This window comes from Watersipora subatra, chromosome 1 (genome assembly GCF_963576615.1).
Source record: "Watersipora subatra chromosome 1, tzWatSuba1.1, whole genome shotgun sequence".
Classification (NCBI taxonomy): Eukaryota; Metazoa; Bryozoa; class Gymnolaemata; order Cheilostomatida; family Watersiporidae; genus Watersipora; species Watersipora subatra.
The window spans coordinates 37,751,196-37,773,535 of NC_088708.1; the positions used below are offsets into that span (position 1 = coordinate 37,751,196).

The 22,340-nt window shown below is 35.8% G+C and overlaps 1 protein-coding gene and 1 long non-coding RNA gene across 5 annotated transcripts in view; both read right to left on the reverse strand.

The window, feature by feature from the left end:
* The window catches only part of LOC137401554 (guanine nucleotide exchange factor subunit RIC1-like), a 133,083-nt gene that overhangs the window by 73,391 nt on the left and 37,352 nt on the right, over positions 1 to 22,340 (reverse strand). For 3 of the 4 annotated variants that reach the window (XM_068087990.1, XM_068087982.1, XM_068087974.1), the window contains exons 14-16: positions 17,410 to 17,575; positions 16,916 to 17,023; positions 15,455 to 15,588 (exon numbers count right to left, since the gene is read on the reverse strand). In XM_068087990.1, the coding sequence (XP_067944091.1) occupies positions 15,455 to 15,588; positions 16,916 to 17,023; positions 17,410 to 17,575 (408 nt within the window). Of the gene's footprint in view, positions 1 to 15,454; positions 15,589 to 16,040; positions 16,066 to 16,915; positions 17,024 to 17,409; positions 17,576 to 22,340 lie in introns of all 4 variants that reach the window. The other variant, XM_068087998.1, reaches the window with a different exon arrangement.
* LOC137401587 (uncharacterized) lies at positions 1,412 to 5,164 on the reverse strand. The gene is made up of 3 exons (XR_010979358.1): positions 4,425 to 5,164; positions 3,103 to 3,284; positions 1,412 to 1,941 (listed from the first exon to the last, which is right to left on the reverse strand). It is a non-coding gene; the product is annotated as an uncharacterized lncRNA (long non-coding RNA).

Sequence of the window (22,340 nt, forward strand, 5' to 3'; positions counted from 1 at the left end):
TATCGGGTAATAGAGATTTCGGGTATTCCGGTCCTTCGGGTTCGGGTTTTGACTTTAAAGTTCGGGTTTTGGTACACGGATCCGTCGGGTAGTGTTAACAAAAACTTGGTCTATTGCACCCTGCGCTCTTAGTCTGGGACCACAGGGCATTTCTGTGTCATTTTTGCTAAGGAGGCATGACAATGGGGTTTAACAAGTCTTTAATTTAATAGATAGAATAAAATATATCATACCTTATTTACTATGCCTACTAGAAATATTGTAGTCAGGCAGTGATTACTTGTCATTAAAAGGTGATAAGAAATACTTACATCAAATTTTATTTGCGCAATTAGCCAAATCGGCTTCGTAAACAAATCTATGCCATTTTTAATACGGCGCGTGTTCGCTATCACCGATAACACATAGGTCCTTAGTCTGTTTCCGCTATCGCCTTGTGAGAAAAAGCTATCAGCGTTGATAGTAGCAGTGAAAATTTAATAACTCTGTTTAAATTGATTACCACAGCTAGCTATTATGGATTACATAATTCATTATAACCAAGTTTCACTAAGCCAACCAGCCTTACTAACGGAAAAGCCGATAATGTAAAGTTTTTTATGAGATTTGGAGCACCATCTACAAAAAGTCAGAGAGGTACATAGAACATGCTTAAGTATTAAGCTACCATAGACCCTATCTTCTGCCACCTGTTGACATGAAAATGGCCTGTAGCCCCAGACTATCTTGACTGTTTAACAATCCACCTGTTAATGCTGCGAGTACGAATGTCAGTCAATGAAAACTGAAAAATGATAAATAAACAGAAAAGAAGTATAATTGCTTTGTAAATTTGAAGATATATCTGTTTAGAAAATTTAAACATACAATCCATATCAACAAACCCGATACCCGAAAAACCCGTAGGCAAAGGAATACCCGAGCCTAGCACTACTAGCTACCCGATACTCGAAAAACCCGAACAGAAGGGGGCGGGTCTAAACCCGTTGACCAAGAAGTACTCGTGCCCAGCACTAGCCAGCATCATTCTACAAGTCTAGCCGATGCCAGATACAGGTTGTTTTCACCAAGGGCATCTTATGAGAAAACCCTTCCACCAAGAGGCTTCTCTCCGTCAGCATTTAATGAGGATCAATTACCAAGCAGCATTATGGCAGTGGGCAGTTCAGCCATTAATCATGCCACCAGATCCCACAAACCCTGGCTAGAGTAAAGACGATGATGGGAATTCTGTGCAATGCTTTGCTAGTGAGCACAGAGCTATTCCCTGGCAGTTTGTCTAATGAACCAGTTGCCCATGCAAAAAGAGTTTGTACAAGTCAATGTAGCTGTGTAGACTGCAGCCATTAAATGATTGAGGAGATTGAGGATGGTAATCAGATGAGAGTGATGATGAGCTTCAAGATTATAATTATGTAATAGCTTTATTAAATACTTTGCAATATGCTTTCTAGAATCAATTGAAAATTTTCAATGTATCATGATAAACAGACTGTGCACCTAGGTAAACATGCTATATCATATAATAATCATACAATGTACCAAGTTACACATACAAAGTTCTATAATATTACTTAATCACCCAGAAAGTTACTTGTCATCGAACATACTGCAGACATATTGTTTTAACACGCTACCAGTACAATAAATCTAAAACTAAGCAAAAAATTTTGCATGTAAATGCCAGTAAAATAAAAAGGAAATAACATGTACCAACGGAAAGTACTAAAAGAAACATAATAAATATTTTATGCTTGTCACATGTTGCCCAGCAATGTAATAATTTAATTAAAAACATTCATTAGCTGGTCTGCGTCAATATAGCCTGTCAATCAGTAACAGTGCATGTCCTATGGTAAAAAGTATGAAGAGGGTTCCTGGCAGACAAGTGGCTAAGCTGACGGCGAGAAATATCTGTCATATTGAGTCCCTGGCGGCTGACTACAAAGTAAAGAATCACATCCATTACAGACAATGAGTTCAAAATTCAAAATTGTCATATAGACATATAAAAGCTTCTGTTTATGGTGCAATAAGTATACATCATAACCGATCAGAAAAACCGATCTATCAAAGCATGAAGCTATAAATTTAAAACTTTCTTAAAAATAGGAAGAGGTACAGGACTGATTTGGATATGTAGGCAATATGCATAGCCCTACATGAAAAAAATAGATAGAAACCCTTTGGCTCTTGCCGCAACAATATTTAGTTAACTCATATGTCACATACTTTTGTAAGGTAATAATTGATATATAACGCAATAAATTAAAATACAATGAAATATGTATCAATAAATAATACCGCACAACATAATGCAACACATAAATCCTATAACACAATTCAATGCAACGCAGTTTAATACAATACAGTTATTATAATACGATACACCAGAATAAAATGTAATAACACAATAATACAGTATAAGTTCTGCATGACACAATATAATAATGTAAAACTAACCAAACCATCAGTCAAATAATAATCATACAATTGCATGAAGGTACTACACTCTGTGTTGAAATTGGTTTGTTGTTTCTAAAAGCATTACAGTCTCCAATTTTATAAATAGGCGAGCTTAGTCTTAATAACGATCAGCAGATGCATGCTATATAACAAATAATCTAATATTACTGGTTTATTACAAAAAAATACAATAGGTATTCTATTTATGAAGCCGAATAACATAAGTCTAGCTAATACATGTATGTAATGTTATGTAGTGCTGCTGTCTTAGCCTAAACAAATTAAACAAGTTGCATTAAGCCATTGATTGTATGAAACATGGAGTGTCTAAAGACACAGCAACAATACATATGGCAGAGGGTAATTTATTGTATAGTTTTTAACCAATATGTAAAATATGGACTGAGAAGTTTGACAATGATTTGTTATAATCAACACCTATCACTCATTGATCCAGCTGACTACAGTAAACACCAACAAACAATACTCAAGCAAGAAGCAGCTTTGTTTTAGAAAATGCATAATTAGGAGAAGGAAACGCAAGGTTTTCAATGAAGCAATACATTTAATCTTTGATTGATGAATTATTATATTATTAATCGAAGTATTAAGTAAATGAGTTTGCTATGATCTCACCTTAGTTTTTTCGGGGGTTTGAGATTCTTTGCAACTTGAGAAGCTCTTTGTTAATCCATTCACTAACAATTTTCGTCAAGCATTCAGTGTGGTATTGGCATAAGACAAACACCGAGTTGATACGATGACTTCAATTGGTTTGCTATGGACCTCTCTGATTTTCTGTAGATGGTGCTCCAAATCTCATAAAAAAACTTTACATTATCGGCTTTTTCCGTTAGTAAAGGTTGTTGGCTTAGTAAAACTTGGTTATAATGAATTATGTAATCCATAATAGCTAGCTGTGGTAATCAATTTAAACAGAGTTATTAAATTTTCACTGCTACTACCAACGCTGATGGCAGTTTCTAACAAGGCAATAGCGGAAACAGACTAAGGACCTATGTGTTATCGGTGAAAGCGAACACGCGCCCGCCGTATTAAAAAGGCATAGATTTGTTTACGAAGCCGATTTGGCTAATTGCGCAAATAAAATTTGATTTAGGTATTTCTACTCTCCTTTAAATGACAAGTAATCACTGCTTGACTACAATATTTCTAGTAGGTATGGTAAATAAGGTATGAGATGTTTTATTCTATCTATTAAATTGATGACTCGTTAAACCCCATTGTCTTGCTTCTTAGCAAAAAATGCCACAGAAATGTCCTGTGGCCCCAGACTAAGAGCGCAGGGCACAATAGACCAAGTTTTTGTTCACACTACCCGACAGATCCGTGTACCAAAACCCGAACTCGAAAGTCAAAACCCAAACCCGAAGGACCGGAATACCCGAAATCTCTATTACCCGATACTCGAGAGAAGATAAACCCGCGAGTTCAACGAGTATTACTACTCGTGCCCAGCACTAGTGTGAACCAGCCTTTAGCTGCTACTAGGTATCTAGGGCACATTAACGGGAATCTCCGGTTAGTGCGCCTCTATACATAACCTATTCATCGCTTGCCGTTTTCGCACAGAAATGACAAAATAATTACAACTCTATGTATAGCAGTTTGGGTCTGCTAGACACCCTGCAAGCTTAATTGGAGAGCGTGGAACTTTACTGATGCTATCCAATATATAACAATAAGAAGCAGCTCGATTTGTTTGTTGATTGACGCTGTTTCTATATTGTATTTTCCTATTAGAGTCAGCAACGTGAAGTCTATAAGAAAATGGTTAACATGAATAAAACACAAATCATGATGCTAGAATATAAATTGAGACATAAATGATAATTGAAGTAAGCAAAGATTATAGCAGCAAAAATCAGATCTCAACAATTTTCCCAAAAGCAGTGACCAGATGAAAAATAATCCATTGATAAACAAAATAAAAGAACCTTTTGTTCTCCTTGGCTTGCACTAAGTAAATAGTTGTTGGTGAGTAGACTAATTTAATTAAATGTAACCACTCAATATATGTAAGAGTGAAATAAAATGCTGGTGATCAGCTGAAGATATTGATGCCTACTGACCGGGAGAGCTTACCATCTACCAGAGCTTCAGGGAGAATTCAGTAAACAAAAACAAAACAAAAAAACAAGGGTTTTGTCTCATTGGTTATTGAACCTGGGCCACCAACCCCAGCCAATCTCCAAGCAGAAGGTTCAGATAACTTCCTGCGGAATCATCGTCAAACGATTCTTTTCTATTTTGCAAATGCTGACAAAACACTGCCTGAATCATATTCTGTGGTCAACTGCGCTGCGCTTAGAATTGTTTATGATGATGTGATTATAGCGATATTTGTACTTTGCACCTTGCTGCCAATAACATTTCGTAATGAAAATAAGTTGATAGTGGGATGCGTATGATAGGTATTAGGTGGAAGCGTGATTGCATGCATGTAAAGTAAACAGGTATGATTGTACACAGCACAACAGTTTCAGCTGTTGCAAAATTTCAGTGGAATCCGCTACACTATGGCTTTCTTTTAGCTTCATGACACGCGATGCTTTTTTGTCCTCCACGTATTAGGGCTAATTTGTTTTCGGCAAAACGATATCAACAATAACTCTCTCGATATTAAATTTTGGCGATTAATTTTTTTTAACTCTTATGAAACACGATGCCGTTTTTGTGAACCTCTATTTCTGGCTTTTCTTAAGGTTCAATTGCTAAATCGCTGTTAAGGTCACTAGTTTTCACACGGACACCTGTATTATCTCGAGTAGGAATAGCATCTAGATTCTCTCACCTTCGACCAGACAAAGACACTACAATATTTTATTTTTATATAACATATCGTCGTCCCAGTTTCGTTGTATTCTGAGTTTTGATAGATAGCTGTTGGTGGAACAGTAACTTTTTTATACACAAACTTCTATGCAAGAATTGTTATTATTAATTCAACATATTCACAAATTTTATTTTGTTTTCTCAGTTCGTATTAATTGTATCATTACCGAATCATCTCATATTGTAATCATAGCAAAACAGACTCAATTTAGCTATTACTTGCTAATTATTTCACTGTTACATGTAAACCAATTTAATGTCGTTTTACTTTTAAAATTTACTTGACCTGCACGAAACATTTTTCTCATGATATGAAGTTTAAAAGTTGTTTTACAAAGAAAGTTTGAAAACCTTCACAGTTGTTTTAGGTAGAATGGCAAATGTTGTTATATATGTTAAATACAAATCAATTTTCTGTTCCATTTTTTTTTATAACTCGGGCAACGCTGGGTTGTACCGCTAAATGTATTAGCTTACACATCTTTCCTTTTAAACCTAACCAATTAGTTTTTCGTAATTAACTTCACATTTTACAACAAACATTTGTAAGATTACTGTAAGATTTATCGTTTAAAATTGCAAGTATCAGTTATTCTCCACTCTCTTATATTTACATACATTTACATACTTTGAGAAATACATATATATATATATATATATATATATATATATATATATATATATATATATATATATATATATATATATATATATATATATATATATATATATATATATATATATATATATATATATATATATATATATATATATATATATATATATATATATATGAATATACAAATTTAAATTCTCGTATCACATTTATAAACTTCTTATGACTTTTGTCATTTATAATATAAGTTTTTTGAAAGTTTGTTTCATCGTTATTATTTCAACTTGCATTATTTTAAACATAAATTGAGTATCGTGTTTGAAGTTTAAACATTATACATTCTCCTTATCACTGTTATTATTCCTTGATTAGTCTCCAATCTTTATTATTAATATTATTCTTTTATTCAACCATTTTTGGCAGACAATGTTCTAATAAAATTTCAACCACAAATGCTATGATATTCTGTCATATTTTTTAGTATCGTCGTATTCAAAGAATTGATGGATAGTTTCTGGTGGGACAGTAACCTTTTTATACCAACACATCTATATGCAAAAATTGCTACTATTAATTCAACATATTCATGAATTTTATTTTGTTTTCTCAGTTTGTATTAATTGTATCATTACCGTATCATCTTTTATTGTAATTGTTGCATTGTTGCAAAACCGACTTAATTTAGCCATTACTCGCTAATTATTTGAATTTCACATCTAATTCCTTTTACAATTGTTTTATTTTTTTTAACTTATTAAACTGGCAGAAATACTTTTTTCATGATATGAGTTTGAAAGTTACAGTTGTTTGACAAAGTTAAATAACTTTTGCAGTTGTTTTTATTTTCTCTCAAATTGTTTCAACTACACAAAACACTTTTTTCATGATAGCTTACCTATCATGTTTTCTCATGTTACCTATGTAGTTTGAATGTTAGAATGAAAAATGTTGTGATATATGTTAAATACAAATAGATTTTCTGTGCAAAGACTTTTTTATTACCCGGGTACAAGTACAGCTTATGGTGTAAAACGTTGAAAAAATACTTTACCGAAGTTGTTTTCTCGCCTTGAAGCGGATTAAAACTTACATTATTTTATTTTAATTGGAAAAATTGTTTCGGATCGCGAACTTCTGGAGCTAATTATGTTCGAGAACTGAGGTTCAACTATACGTTATTAAAAGATATAGGGCGCTGAAAATTATGAAATTTTTAAATTTACATTGGATTGAAAACCTTTACAGTTGTTTTATATATTTTCAAATCAGTTGTCCTACACATAACCTTTACCTCATGATATATGAAGTTTGAAAGTTGTAGTTGTTTGAAAAAGTATGAAAACCTTTACAGTTGTTTTATTTTCCCTCTTAATTTATTTCATCTATACAAAACACTTCTTTTAATGATATGTAGTTTGAAAGTTAGAATGGCAAATGTTGTTATATGTTGAATATAAAAAAATTTTCTGTGCAAAGACTTTTTTACTACCGGGGCAACGCCGAGTAACACAGCTAGACTTAGGGCCATGGCGTCACTCGGGGATGCGCGAGAGACCTTTTTTGCCCCGAGTACAGCAAGAGTCTTCAGGCGCAGCTTTCCGGATGAATGAGTTGGCGAGTGCGAGGCGATTGATTGCAAAGCAATTGAGTGCTAGGCAATTGATTTCGAGTGGGAGACGATCGGTTGCGAGTGCAAGGTGATTGATCGCAAGGCGAGTGCGAGGTGATTGATTGCAAGGCGAGTGCAAGGCGATTGAGTGCGAGGCAATTGATTGCGAGGCGATTGTCTGCGAGGCAAGTGGGAAGTGATTGCAAGGCGAGTGCGAGGCGATTGATTGCAAGGCAATTGATTGCGAGTGCGAAGCGATTGATTGCGAGGCGAATGCAAGAGGGCGATTGTCAACTACGAGGCGGGTAAAGATTGGTCAGCCGAGGCGGGGGCTCAGCGGCAGAAGTACGCGATCGTCAACTGCAAATATAGACGGGTATGGACAGACGCATGAATCTAGACACATGAATCTAGAATATTTACTAGGTTTTACACTCATCTAGCTGTAAAACACATTGCAGATTTCCATTGTCCTCCCCAACCTTGACATGTATATGTGCATGCATACTCTGATCAGGACAAGTTCAGTAGATTGCATATTTGGAGTTGTTTTACAGTATGAAAGACAACTCTCAATAAAACTTATGCTGCACGTGAATTTGTTCATGTAGGCGGGTAATGCAGCTAGTCTACAATAACGGCAATCGTTGTTTGCGGGTGTATGTGTGTGTCCACCTCGTAGAGTACCACACTTTTCAGACTATTAGCCGCTACTTTTTTCTCATGGTTTGAGCTACGCGGCTTATATAAGAGTGCGGCTATTCTGTGGTTTTTTCTCTCACCGCTTTGATGCATTAACGGGAATTTCCGGTTAGTGTGCCTCTTTACATAATCTATTCATCGTTTTTACACAAAAATCACGTGATCTCTGGTTAGCGCGCCACTTTACAGTGCTCAATGGCACTGTTCCGTTTTAAACAGCTAAGTTGCTGCCGTGTTAAAAAGCACCGTCCTGAGTTCTGAGGCATATACAAAAGTGCCTATACATCTATACAAATGTACTACTCATTAAATGAAATAAATTAATGAGTAGTAATTTACATGGAATTAATATTTACCGCCAAAGTGTACCGAGAACATCACATAAACGTTTGTTTCTTGCGATCACTGGAAAAAACGCAGTTCTCACCTACTAAATTTCTACATCAAAAAGGTATGTACTTCTTATTCAATGTTGTATTGTCTATGAATTGCCACACTTCCAATACATAACCGTTTCACTTGCGTCCATGTACAAATTTAGCTAGCGGCCCACTGCCAGCCATTTTGCCGATATGGCTTCATGATATTTTTTCAACTTGATACTCTACTATATCGCTTTTTTGTTACATATTTCATTTTGCCAACATGTTAACAAGCACTGCTATGCAAAAAACCTCATTGTATCTATACTCTGTGCATTTTAATTATCTGTGTAATCACAAAAATCTGCATCGTCTATAATCATCAACTTGAGTAATTGTATTTTAACTCGATGGCGTTTTCAAAACTTACACAAAAAATGGTTGTCTTTTAAGTTGGAAATTCTCAAACAAAGATTTGAAAATAAATTTTAAGCTAATTTTATAGAAAAATCTTTGGATAACACTGTCACTACCATAAAAGTCTCAAAGATCGTTGGTTACGTTATCAACGAATAATAAAATTCAGTTACTAGCAATTGCTAGGAATGTCGCAAAAATGTGTCTACGGGCGGTCGACCATAGAAAACGCATGAATGAGTCTACTTCAGTGAAAGGGTAGAAAAGTTGGATTTGCCACTGTTTGTGATAGTAAACATGTTCATTTCCTTTCGCAGCTGAGTTACTTTTACTTTTTTCCCGCTACGAGTACTAGAGAACTAAAGCTACTACAGAACTTGCACGAGTACTGCTTCTGCGTTTTACCTACTAAATTTCTACATCGAAAAGGTTAGTACTTCTTATTCAATGTTCTATTGTCTATGAATTGCCACACCTCACCTACTTGAAAACGTTAGATTTGCAACTGTTCATGATGGTAAGCAAGTTCATTTCCTTCCCCAGCTGAGTTACTCTTACTTTTGTCCCAGCTACGAGTACTACAGAACTACAGCTTCTACAGAACTTGCACGGGCACTCCGAGCGTTGCGATAGGTGACAGCAAAAAGAAAGCAAGCAGCGTATATTACAAAAAAGCAAACCATCTCATTCACTTTTAGAAATGCTTGAAGCAGTACAATGCCTCCCAAAAAGCCTACTGCCCAAACGTAAAAAGAGATTGACTCCCGTAGAGAAAGAGACCGAATTCGCAAAGCAGCAGCTAGACGAGCAGAAACTGCAGAGAATACACAGCTACGTCTACAATGAAACAGAATAGCTACTGCATCTACTAAAAGTGCAGAAACTGCAGCGCAAACACAGCTATGCCTACAACGAAACAGAATAGCAGCTCAAGAAGAGCAGAAACCGCTGAACAAACACAGGTACATCGAGAGCAGGCCAGAATAGACACTGCAGCTGCTAGAAGTGCAGAGAGTGCTGAGCCGACCCAGCAGCGACTCAAATGGCTCAAGCGGCCAGTTGTGCAGATACCTCTGAGCAGATGCAGCGGTGATAAGAACATGATGCACTAGCTACAACAACTACTCGGCGAGCTGAATTTTCAGAGCAGATGAAACGGCGACAACAGCAAGTTGCACTAACTACAGCAGCTGCTACCAGGCGCCGTGTATGGGCAGAAAACTTTGCACTTGACTACAGTCCTGCAACACAGTATAAGGTCGAATTTTTCTATGAGACGAATGTCCAAAAATGCTCCAGATGTAATGCCTTACGTTGAAAAGGCGAAAGGCCATATATGTAGTTTACATATTAGTTTGTATTGATAATAAATTTTATCAACACAACCACATTACTACTGCAAAGTTTGCATATACCATGTCAGAACACAGGCTAAAGACGAAGAGCCGGTGAGTCATGATTAGTGTTTTAAGCATGTAGAAGTCTCAACTCAATAAATGCTGGCGATAGCTTAGCAGTGCAAAAGCAAATATTCTCTAGAAGTTCTTAAAATATGTAAAGCTTTTCAATACTGTCAGTTTGAAGAACTTCAGTTTGACTAGCAATGTCGATTTCATTATCAGTTCTGTGTACAAAATTAGGACAACTCCGATTTGAGTGGTTCGGGACTGATGCATTGTAGACTATCTGTAAAACACATTGCATATTTTCATTGGTCTCTCCAACGTTATTGACACAGACGACTGCATATGTGTATGCACTCTGAACAGCACAGGGATTTTAGTAGAATGCATATTTGGAGTTGTTTTACAGTATGAAAGACAACTTTCAATAAAACTATTGCTTTACGTAAATCTGTTCCCAAACACGGGTAATGCAGCTAGTTTTATATATAACAACATTTTCCATTCAAACTTCATATCACGAGAAGTGTTTTGTGTAGTTGAAATAAATCAAGAGAAAATAAAACAACTGTAAAGGTTTTATAACTTCGACAAACAACTGTAACTTTTAAACTTCATATCATTAGGAAAATGTTTTGTTCAGGTCAAATAAATTTGAAAAAAACAAAACATTTATAAAAAGGGTTTAAATGTAAATGTGAAACAATTAGAAAGTAATAGCTAAATTAAATCTTTTTTGCTACGATTACAATAAAAGATGGTTCGGTAATAAAACAATTAATACGAACTGAGAAAACAAAATAAAAATCCTGAATATGTTGAATTAATTGTAAACATTTTTGCATACAAGTGTGTGTGAATAGAATAAGGTTACTGTTCTACCAGAGGCTATAAATCAAAACTTTGAATATGACAATACTAGTACCTCTCGATACTGATACAAATATAAAATGAGGTATCATACTGTCTTTGTCTGACCGCACGGAGAAAGAATGTTGAAGCTCTTTTCACAAAAATAATATAATTGTTCGCTTGAGAAGTCAGTCAGTCCAGTCAGCGGCTACATCAAGCTTATTCCATGCTTTTGTTTTCATGCTGACCAAAGTTGAGAAGCCAGCTTCACATAAATATGTGGATGAGAACTGTACAAGCATTCTTAATGGTTCATAGCTGGTGTTTGGATACATAGGTCTGGCTGCAACCCAGAATTCCTCCACTGATGTAAGTCCAAATTCGTCTTTCATAGTAAAATCATTGTACAACTCCAGAAATTCTTCTTGGAGCTCCTCAGGAACTTCCTCAACACACCACTTGTATGGGTCACTAGCTAAATCCCGAAGAATTTCTTTGTTGGCACCTAATTTGGTAAAGTATTCACTGAATTCATCTCCCAAAACAACCAAATAGCTAGAGGTACTTTCAGATAGCCAATCAGAAGCACTTTCTTCTTCATTTTCCAGCATTTCATTTAGGCATGGAAAAGGAATTAAGTTTCCCCTACCCACACGGCTATGCCACAGCTTAAGTTTGTCTTTAAGTGCATTGATGTTGTCAGCCATGTCAGCACATTCTTATATTTTCCTTGCAATTTTCGATTTAACTCATTGAGCAAGGCAAAGATGTCTACCAAGTAATCAAAAGTTGGTTCAAATTCATCTGCAGTCATTGAAGAGGACAGGTTGTTTTTTTTAGTGTTCAAAAAATCCAGAATTTCTGATCCCAGCTCAAAGAATCTTGCCAGCATGTTGCTCTTGCAAAGCCATCTAACTTCTGTGTGTAATAACACAGAGAAGTAGATGCATTCACATCTTCACATAGCTTGTTAAAGAGTTGTGTATTCAATGCAGACCTATTTATGTAGTTGACGGCTTTAATTGCTGTTGAGAGATGATCGTTCATGGACTGGGAAGGAGTTCCAGCAGCGAGAGACTCTCTGTGACTGAAGCAGTGTGTTCTTTCCATCAATGAATTTTTTTACCAATTCAACAAATTCAGAGCGGCAACCCAACATTGCGAGAGCGCCATCTCTACAAACTCCAACAAGCTTGGCCCAATCCAGCTCTCCGTGTTCAAAGAATTCAGATATCACCTGCATGATATCAGCTGTTGTTGTTGTGTTTAATGGTTTGCAGAAAAGGAAGTCCTCTTCATCTGTATTTTAGCAGACATACCGAACACATAACAATAATTGAAAAAGATTGGTAATGTCAGTAGTTTTATCGAGTTGAATGGCGAACATGGGAGAAGCTTTGACCATTTCTAATAATTGGGACTGTATATTCAGTGAGAGCTCATCAATTCTTGATTTAACGGTGTCATTTGAAAGCGCTATACCAGCTAATTTCCCAGAGGCAGTTTCACCAAGCACCAGCTTAGCACATTCTAACATGCAGGGCTTAATGAGTGTTTCACTAACTGTATGTGGTTTCTTTCCTTCTGCTATGCGGTATGAAACAGCATATGGTGTTTCCAATGCAGTATGTGTGTGCTGATGAATGGCACCAGTAGTGTCCAGTCTTGCCCGTTTAAGTTGTCTTTCCTTAGATTTAAAGAAAGCTCTTTCTTTCTTGGCATATTCCGAATGCTGGCTGTTTAAATGCTGCTCAAGCTGATTTGGTTTCATAGAGCTATTCCCAAGTGTCTTCATACATAGAACACATTGTGAGAGCTGGAGACCTTGTTTAGTAAAGTGTGAAAAACAAAATCCAAATAACCTTCATCATATTTTCGCTTTAAGGACTTTGACCTGATCGACTGTAAATATGCAGATAATTTTTAAATGCGCTTTTTCTATAAAATTACAGCTACACCTGTCTAGATCATGTTACCAAAGTGCACGGCCGTGTATGCATTGAATGCAAGCAAATATGGTCAAGACTAGTGTTAGTAGAGATACAGCTCCTTGAAAAGCTAGCAGACCACTGATTTGGTGTATCCTTGTGTGATGCCTCAGTAGTGTGGTAATGATGCAAAGCTGATGCAATGTAGACTAATTATCTAACTCAGTAGTGTGGTAATGATGCAAAGCTGATGCAATGCAGACTAATTATCCAACTCAGTAGTGTGGTAATGATGCAAAGTTGATGCAATGCAGGCTAATTATCCAACTCAGTAGTATGGTAATGATGCAAAGTTGATGCAATGCAGGCTAATTATCCAACTCAGTAGTGTGGTAATGATGCAAAGTTGATGCAATGCAGGCTAATTATCCAACTCAGTAGTGTGGTAATGATGCAAAGTTGATGCAATGCAGGCTAATTATCCAACTCAGTAGTGTGGTAATGATGCAAAGTTGATGCAATGCAGGCTAATTATCCAACTCAGTAGTATGGTAATGATGCAAAGTTGATGCAATGCAGGCTAATTATCCAACTCAGTAGTGTGGTAATGATGCAAAGTTGATGCAATGCAGGCTAATTATCCAACTCAGTAGTATGGTAATGATGCAAAGTTGATGCAATGCAGGCTAATTATCCAACTCAGTAGTATGGTAATGATGCAAAGTTGATGCAATGCAGGCTAATTATCCAACTCAGTAGTGTGGTAATGATGCAAAGTTGATGCAATGCAGGCTAATTATCCAACTCAGTAGTGTGGTAATGATGCAAAGTTGATGCAATGCAGGCTAATTATCCAACTCAGTAGTGTGGTAATGATGCAAAGTTGATGCAATGCAGGCTAATTATCCAATAAGCTGCTTGATACATCACTAGGCTTTGTTTTGGTATTAATACAGATGTTTACACAATAAAAGCATGTATCTGCACTATGTATGCGATGAAAATACAGTACAACAGCTATATCCTTGAAATGCGTGTAATCAATATTATCAATCTAAGGCTTGAGAATTTCCCACCTCAAATCCTCAAATTTCACACTGATTAAGAACCTCTGCTAGATAAGATAACGGGTAACGCTGAACTCGCCATGGCGAGCAAAGTATATCTTTTAATAACGTATATAATCAGTACACAAATCACCAAATTTTAATTTCGAGAGAAGATATCGTTGATATCGTTCGGCAGAAAGAATTCGCACTAACGAAAAATCAACGAAAAAGCATCGTGTTTCCTAAAGTTAGGCAAAGAATATGTCATAACAGGGGCATCGTACTGCTTGGGTGCAATGCTGAAATAATACGTCATTTAGCTTCTGCATACGCTATACGGTAAATGTTAACATGTTTGATTATTACGCCTTATCTAGCTCAGTGTTAAGAGTGTGTGGATTGAAATCTTGTGGTGCGATCTCTTTAAGTTCTAATCCATCATAATGTGGAATTTCAAATTCCAAGATATTAATAGCTATAGCTGGACAATCACAACAACGAATACACATACAGACAATCTTTGAGAAATATATATATATTACATGCCCATGACATCTTTATATATATCGATGTCATGTACATGTTTTGACATGCAATGTAGCATCCAACATATGTCCAAAAATATCTCAAAACATTTCAGTTGTGAGTAAAAACAATGAAGCAAGGATAAAACTACAATACGCTATACATTTGTATGGAAAACTCTACTACTAAGCATTGCACTGCATTGCACTGCATTGCCGAACCTACATTTACGATGAAACATCTCAAAGGTAAATAACTCTTTTACTGTTCAGTACTCTATCGGTTTAGTTTTTCTATAAGTTAGTTTCAATGTTAAGTTTTTTTACATAGTTTTATTGAACTTAGCCGTATTAATACTATATGTTAGCACATGAAGTATTTATCATTATTTTTTGCGTTCTGGAACAAAATAACCAAATTACAATATATTTCTATACATATATCTGTTTCAGCATGCATCAGTTTCAACATACAATGCTAGTATGTTAATGGATTAACTCCAAACACCGAGGCTTGACTGTAATCCGCTTAATAGCCAGAACCTCTGGTAAAGCACTTTAATATATTGTCACAGCCAACCTACCCATCTACTGATACTGGTCATTGCTTAATGCTAGTTCTTATCACACCATAAACTTTCCAAAATAAACATGCCAGAAGACAACTTACAGCTCGGTAGCGATTAGAAGCCTGCTTAGGCTGGGGCCCACTCCAGTCTCTCTGAAACATGAGTAGATGTCCGGCTACATTCATGAGAATGCTCTCCGGTATGTCACATGAGAAACTGTGGGTAGACTGCTGATCTGTCAAAAAATGCATGTATATGGAAGGACAAGTTCAAGGTCTTTGATGTAAGTGTACAAAAGATGCACTACATTATCATGCTCCAAAGATATTCATTGTAGGAGCTGTTATTCCTTGGTAGAAATAATCACATCAGGATTTTTATACAGTCAGGCTAATAAGATCCTAAACTACGGTTGATCGTCGGGTTGAAATCGGATGACTAAAGTTTACGTAGTAGTTCCTTTATTTATCGTTGTCGCTTTACTGTAGCAGCAGAGCACAACCTACTTTTAAGCAGCACACGCTTTTGATGATATTCAAATTTAAATTCACAGTATTACTAAAGCGTGGTTCCCATATCGGCTGCGAAACCCCGGTGATAATCTCATGCAGCAAAACACTTGCGGTGCTAGGCTTGGCCGCTTATGTTCGCATAAAGGTGTGTCGCTGAAGATTGCATAAAAATGACGACTTGTTATGCCGTTTCGAAAGTGCTGACCTTCACCTGTACAGCACATTCCGGGAAGGTTTTGCATGCAGCTCCTTGCAAAAGTTTAACAGCGCTGAAATCTTGCATCGACCACCAGAAACTACCGATTGTAATCAGCGTGTAGCTTCCTATTTTACCAATGATAACCTTGTGATTCTAAAACCGATGCTTGCGGCGTAGCCTAGGAACCAGGCTTTACCTTTTTATGAATTTGTTTTGAAATAAAAATTAAATAAGCACAAGGAAGGTTACAAATAGATATTGTTGGCACCAGTTATAAATCTACTATACATGCCATTCCTATATGTCAAAGGATGTTCCTTAGGAACCTCTCGTAGAATAATGTAATAACAGATTTTTTGAAGGATTCAGGTATTTCGCCTGATTCGTAGGAGGCTGAAATACCTGAAAGATTTAGGTATTTCAGCCTCCTTCGCCTGACCATTTTGTTTTATCTAGTGATGCTAAAATGGACCAGTTTTGGAAGCATGGAATAGTGGTGTGTGAGAAAGTTTAACAGAGAAGGCAAGTGCTCTACCGATTTGGAGACTCATTCAACAAGTGAATAAAAAGTGAATAAAAAGTGAATAACAAGTGAACAACAAGTGAACAACAAGTGAACAACAAGTGAATAACAAGTGAATAACAAGTGAACAACAAGTGAATAACAAGTGAACAACAAGTGAATAACAAGTGAATAACAAGTGACTAACAAGTGACTAACAAGTGAATAACAAGTGAATAACAAGTGACTAACAAGTGAATAACAAGTGAATAACAAGTGAATAACAAGTGAATAACAAGTGAATGAGAGACAGAATGTATGATAGAAGAGCAAGTCACAGAATACTCACATGTCTCAGAGCTGAGCGAGCAGAGAGTGACAAAGGTAACACACATAGGATGAGGTATAAATCCATTGACATTCACATCCTGTATACGGCGTAGTTCCACTTGGGCTACTGCAATAACAATATGAGCAACTGAATGATGTCCCATTGCAACAGTTGGATATCTAATGCTATGATTATGCACTTATGAGTGCTCCTTTATAATCCAGGTACTCCAATACTATCATATATCTAACACGATCATGGCTGATACAGATGCATATAGAATGGTACTGTTGTACACAGGTGCGACACTCTTGTGTACTCGAAGTGTCAAAGTACTGTATCATAGCAAACAGAGCGATGAATATCCCAATTATGCTGTTGAATATCGCTAAATCATTGCAGAGGCAAACACGGGACCACCACCTCTTGCGTGCTTTTTTGTAATGCCTGATATATCATCTTTTAATAATTAGCAACAGCTGCACCAGGAAGTGGCTATGTAATGTTTTCACCTTTTTGCTGATTGGATAACTGAATGGAGAAAAGCATAATATGGCGGTCAGCGCAGAGGCAGATGAGGTAGTTAGAGAAGATGTTGATAAGCAGGACAGCATAAGGAATCTTTGTGATTGTGCAGTAGGCATTGTCCAATTTATTGGCTGTTGAATAGAATCGTATCTGAAAGACAAATGTCTGATCATAGTAGTAACCACCTATGGAATAGGTGAGGTCATAGTGTACAAGGAACGTTAATCCCAGTCCTTTATTATACCGTAAAGCCTCTAATTAAACGCCACCTTTAATTGAACACCTCTATTTGACATTTTGACATTCTTTGATTTTTACGAACCCATACTAGCGAGTGATAAGCAGAAAAGTGTCACCAAAATCGTACTAGTAATGACTCGCTCACACCACTACCAATTAATCCTTTTGGTGTTTCTGTCCCTATCGAAATGTGTTTTCCATCTCCAAAGATGTTCAGGTCTTTTCATTAAAACTCTGAAAGCAACACCATTAGAAATAATTAATAACTGTATGAGGCTAATGGTAGTTTACTGTTTAACACGGTTTGCTTCGATGCAAAGTATATGAAAAACAGTTTACAATGTTAGTATATGAATGAGTGGTTTTAGGCTAAAAGTTGTGCTTAGCGTCTACGCAGATGAAATTTTATCATTATTTGGATGAAATGCAACGCATAAAAGTTTTGGTCTGCTAAAAAATTGTTTGGACGCTAATATTGACTAGTTCAGCCATGCAAAAGAAGAGATGAGGTCAGAAAACATTGCAGAAGGTATTGAGCAGCCAGAAGAAAATGAAATTGTTCCAAACTAAAGCAACAATCAGAACGAAATTGGCCAAGCGAACGATGTAAATATTGATGTTTCAAAACTGTTAATTTTTGTTTCTGCATGCACTATAGGTATGGTTTTCCATGTCTCTCGTTCTTGAATATATATTTGTAGCATTTGATAGATTAGATTATAGGCATTATAAATTTGCAGATTTATATCATATCATTTGATAGCATCCTTGCAGTTATCTTAACTCAGCTTACAATGGATCGATGCTCATAATTCTTCTTCTATTGCACATAAAAGCCAGTTTTCGCTGTAAACTGTAGCAATCAATTCAGTGAGTGCAATGAGCTTATATGCAAAATTATTAGATGTAGTTATAAAATAAAAACATGTTTGCAAATTTAGAATGAAATAAAAAATTGAAAGCTCTAACAAATTGCAAAACATGACACAGGCTATAATATCATCACACATTAATTGTAAGCAATAGATGTCAGCTGGTAAAGATATTTCTCGGTTTCCTAGTGCATATTTATTAAGAGATCTACGACAAGTTGGAAGTAAGTTTGCAGATTTCTTGCATCAAACGGGGTGAATGCCCCTCCGCCGGAGGGATAGTAGAAAATAAAGGCGACATTCGTTTCAGCTGTACAAGGATTAAATTTATCTTTCCAAAATTCTGATGAGCTATTTAAAAATACAAGGTCAGCCTTCGTTTGAACGCCACCTCTATTTGACTGCCACTATAGGCAAAGGGTTGAAAATAGAGCGCCATGACATTCAAATAGATGTTTAACCCTTTCGCAGTGAAGTTTGTTTGGGCTATTTGAGACTCACTGGGCAGATCAATTTCTCAAATTGATTTAAAAAAACCACTGATAAACTTTTATTTATGATATTGTATATGCGTATTATGTTTTTATTATACAGGTAAATACAAATAGCCATTTATAAGTCAAATTCTTATATTTATATAAGAATTTAAAACCATATCAAATTTAAAGCCTTTTATATTGCTGCACACCAACATGGCTACATAAAAAATAAAAACTGGCATGCTATGATGATCTTAAACACTAGAAAAAAGAAAACCATGCTCATTTTGTTGGCTACGTGACGCATGGTAGTGAAGTACATGGGGTTTGTAAGAACCAGTGCAATAATAGTGGAATGAACTGCTATTGTTGCTTCCTTAGATGGTGTTGAAGAAATCCAATTGCATAAAAATTATTTTGCTTGCATTTCTTAACCTTCAACCTATTTTAAGTTTTGTCCCGAAACTAACACAATTCCCGACATGGTGCAAGTAATCCATTGATAATTCCCAAGCCGTAGCAATAAAGTAATAACAACTGCCATTTTCTGGTACTTAAGACCCTCTAGCATTATAAAAATCACCCCTTTTTTTTAAATTATAATGTTTGCAATCACACCAAAAACGAACATTTACTGTGATCTTGCCCATACATATAAGTGTTTTTCTAGCTATAGTAATTTTGGACGCACTTGCCCTTGCAGAGGCCTACACGACAGTCTTGACATCATGTGCTTATTATTGTTCCTCTATAGCTTTGCCTAAGGCCTTTGGAGAACGCCATGACAGTAAAAGAAAGTTGTTACACTCTGGGAGAATATTCAGAAAGCAGTAACAGAAGCATAGACAAACTACAAGCAAAATTCTCCATTTTATTCAAATACGTTTTTATTTCGTATTTTTTGTTCGTTTAGTATTGCAAAAACGATCAGCTTTTTTTCTCAAAACGGCTAAGTTTTTGGTTGCTATCAGAGACCAATATATTGTAGTTTACTATTAGCAAAAATAATAAATAAAAAAGGTAATAAGCTAACCAGAAATCAATTTATAAAAAACGTTTGTGTGGCGACATAATTGTCGCTCTGCCCATTGGCGGCAGTATAGCGAAACGACAATAATGTCGCTATGCCTGCAAAAGGGTTAATGGTATGCATAATGGTGTACACACCTTAGTACAGCGTTATATACCATGTTCTTATGTATAATGTGGTACACGCCTCAGTACAGTGTACACACCATGTTCTTATATATGATGGGGCACATGTCTCAGTACAGTGTACATGCAGTTTTCCTATGTATAACGGGATACATACTGACCAACACCATGACAAATACAATAATAAACACCATGACAAATACAATAATAAACACCATGACAAACACCATGACAAACACCATGACAAACACCATGAAAAACACCATGATAAACACGGTAATAAACATGACAAACACTTTGACAAACAACATGATAAACATCATGACAACCAACATGACAAACACCATGATAAACACCATGACAAACACTATGACAAACACCATAGCCAGGGATTACGTGTATGTCACAATTTCCATTTCCATAACATTTCCATAATCCATTTCTATATTATTTCCATTTCAATAACATTTCCATAATTCGTTTCTATATTATTTCCATTACCATAACATTTCCATACCTCATTTCCATATTATCTCCATTTCCATAACATATCCATAATCCATTTCCATATTATTTCTACCTCCAAAATAGTTCCATAATTCATTTCCATATTATTTCCATACCATTTCCATAATTCATTTCCATATTATTTCCATTTTCATAACATTTCCATAATTCATTTCCATATTATTTCCATTTCCATAACATTTCTATAATCCATTTCCATAACTTTTCCATAATAAATTTCCATATTATTTCCATTTCCATAACATTTCCATATTTCTAAAATAAGATTTCCATATCCATTTCTTTCTGTGTTGCTATGGTCCATAGCAACACAGAAGGCAAGCTCAATGATTCAGACAAAGCTATTTTAAAACCGCATGTATGCATTTTGACATATGAACCTTTCTGGCATAGCATACAAAAACCACAAATACTGTTATTATCTTTGATTTTGAGAATCTGTCTCTTTTATACGACAAAGACTCATATAAACACATATATGGCAAACACTCATATATGCATATACATGTAAGTATATATACAAACACTCAAATCTATATATATATATTTCTCAAAGTTGGTAGTGTGTATGTGTTAGTGTTAGACCGGTAAGGAGTTATCCGCTTTTACCGATACCGAGTGATTATCGGTATCCGGAAAACCAATAATTTTCGGGGATAGCTAGTTATCCGCGGCCTGCTTGATATGATCGGTATTTATTCGTGAAAGCCTATCGGTAATTGATTATCCGAAAATATTTTTGTATTTGACAGGCTACAGCATTACCAGCGACGTGTGCGCAGGAGAATGTACCGCACAATGAGCTGCTTATGAAAGAGCTCATTTGACGTCTCACCCACAATCGCTATGTAACTCAATGAGAATGAAAAATAAAAATCGCGTGTCAATTGATGTTATGGTTAATAGAAAAAAGGCATCTTTGAGGAACACGCTAATCAAAAAGAGTCGCTCAGCGCACATTGGCAATCACAACTTTTTTCTCAGACATTCTGAAAACACAACACATGCGAATTATATTATAACTCTTTCTTCAACGAACATTACCACGCTTACCTATAGGTATCTAGTATTATATTACGTCTTAAATTGATCAAATTTAAAACGTAATAAAATATATATATTTTATATTTGATACAGTTGATATATTTATACGTTTTATATTTGACTTGCTGCATTACCCGTGTTTGGGAACAGACTTACAGAAAGCAATAGTTTTGTTAAAAGTTGTCTTTCATACTGTAAAACAACTCCAAATATGCAATCTACTGAAATTTTTGTGCTAATCAGACTGCATACACATAAGCAGTCGTACGTGTCAATAATGTTGGAGAGACCAATGAAAATATGCAATGTGTTTTACAGATAGTCTACAATGCATCAGTCTTGAACCACTCAAATCGGAGTTGTCCTAATTTGGTACACAGAACTGGTAATGAAACCGACATTGCTAGGCAAACTGAAGTTCTTCAAACTGGCAGTATTGAAAAGTTTTACATATTTTAAGAACTTCTAGAAAATATTTTGCTTTTGTAATGATAAGCTATCGCCAGAATTTATTGAATTGAGACTTCTACATGCTTAAAACACTAATCATGACTCACCGGCTCTTCCTCTATAGCCTGTGTTTTGACATGGTATATA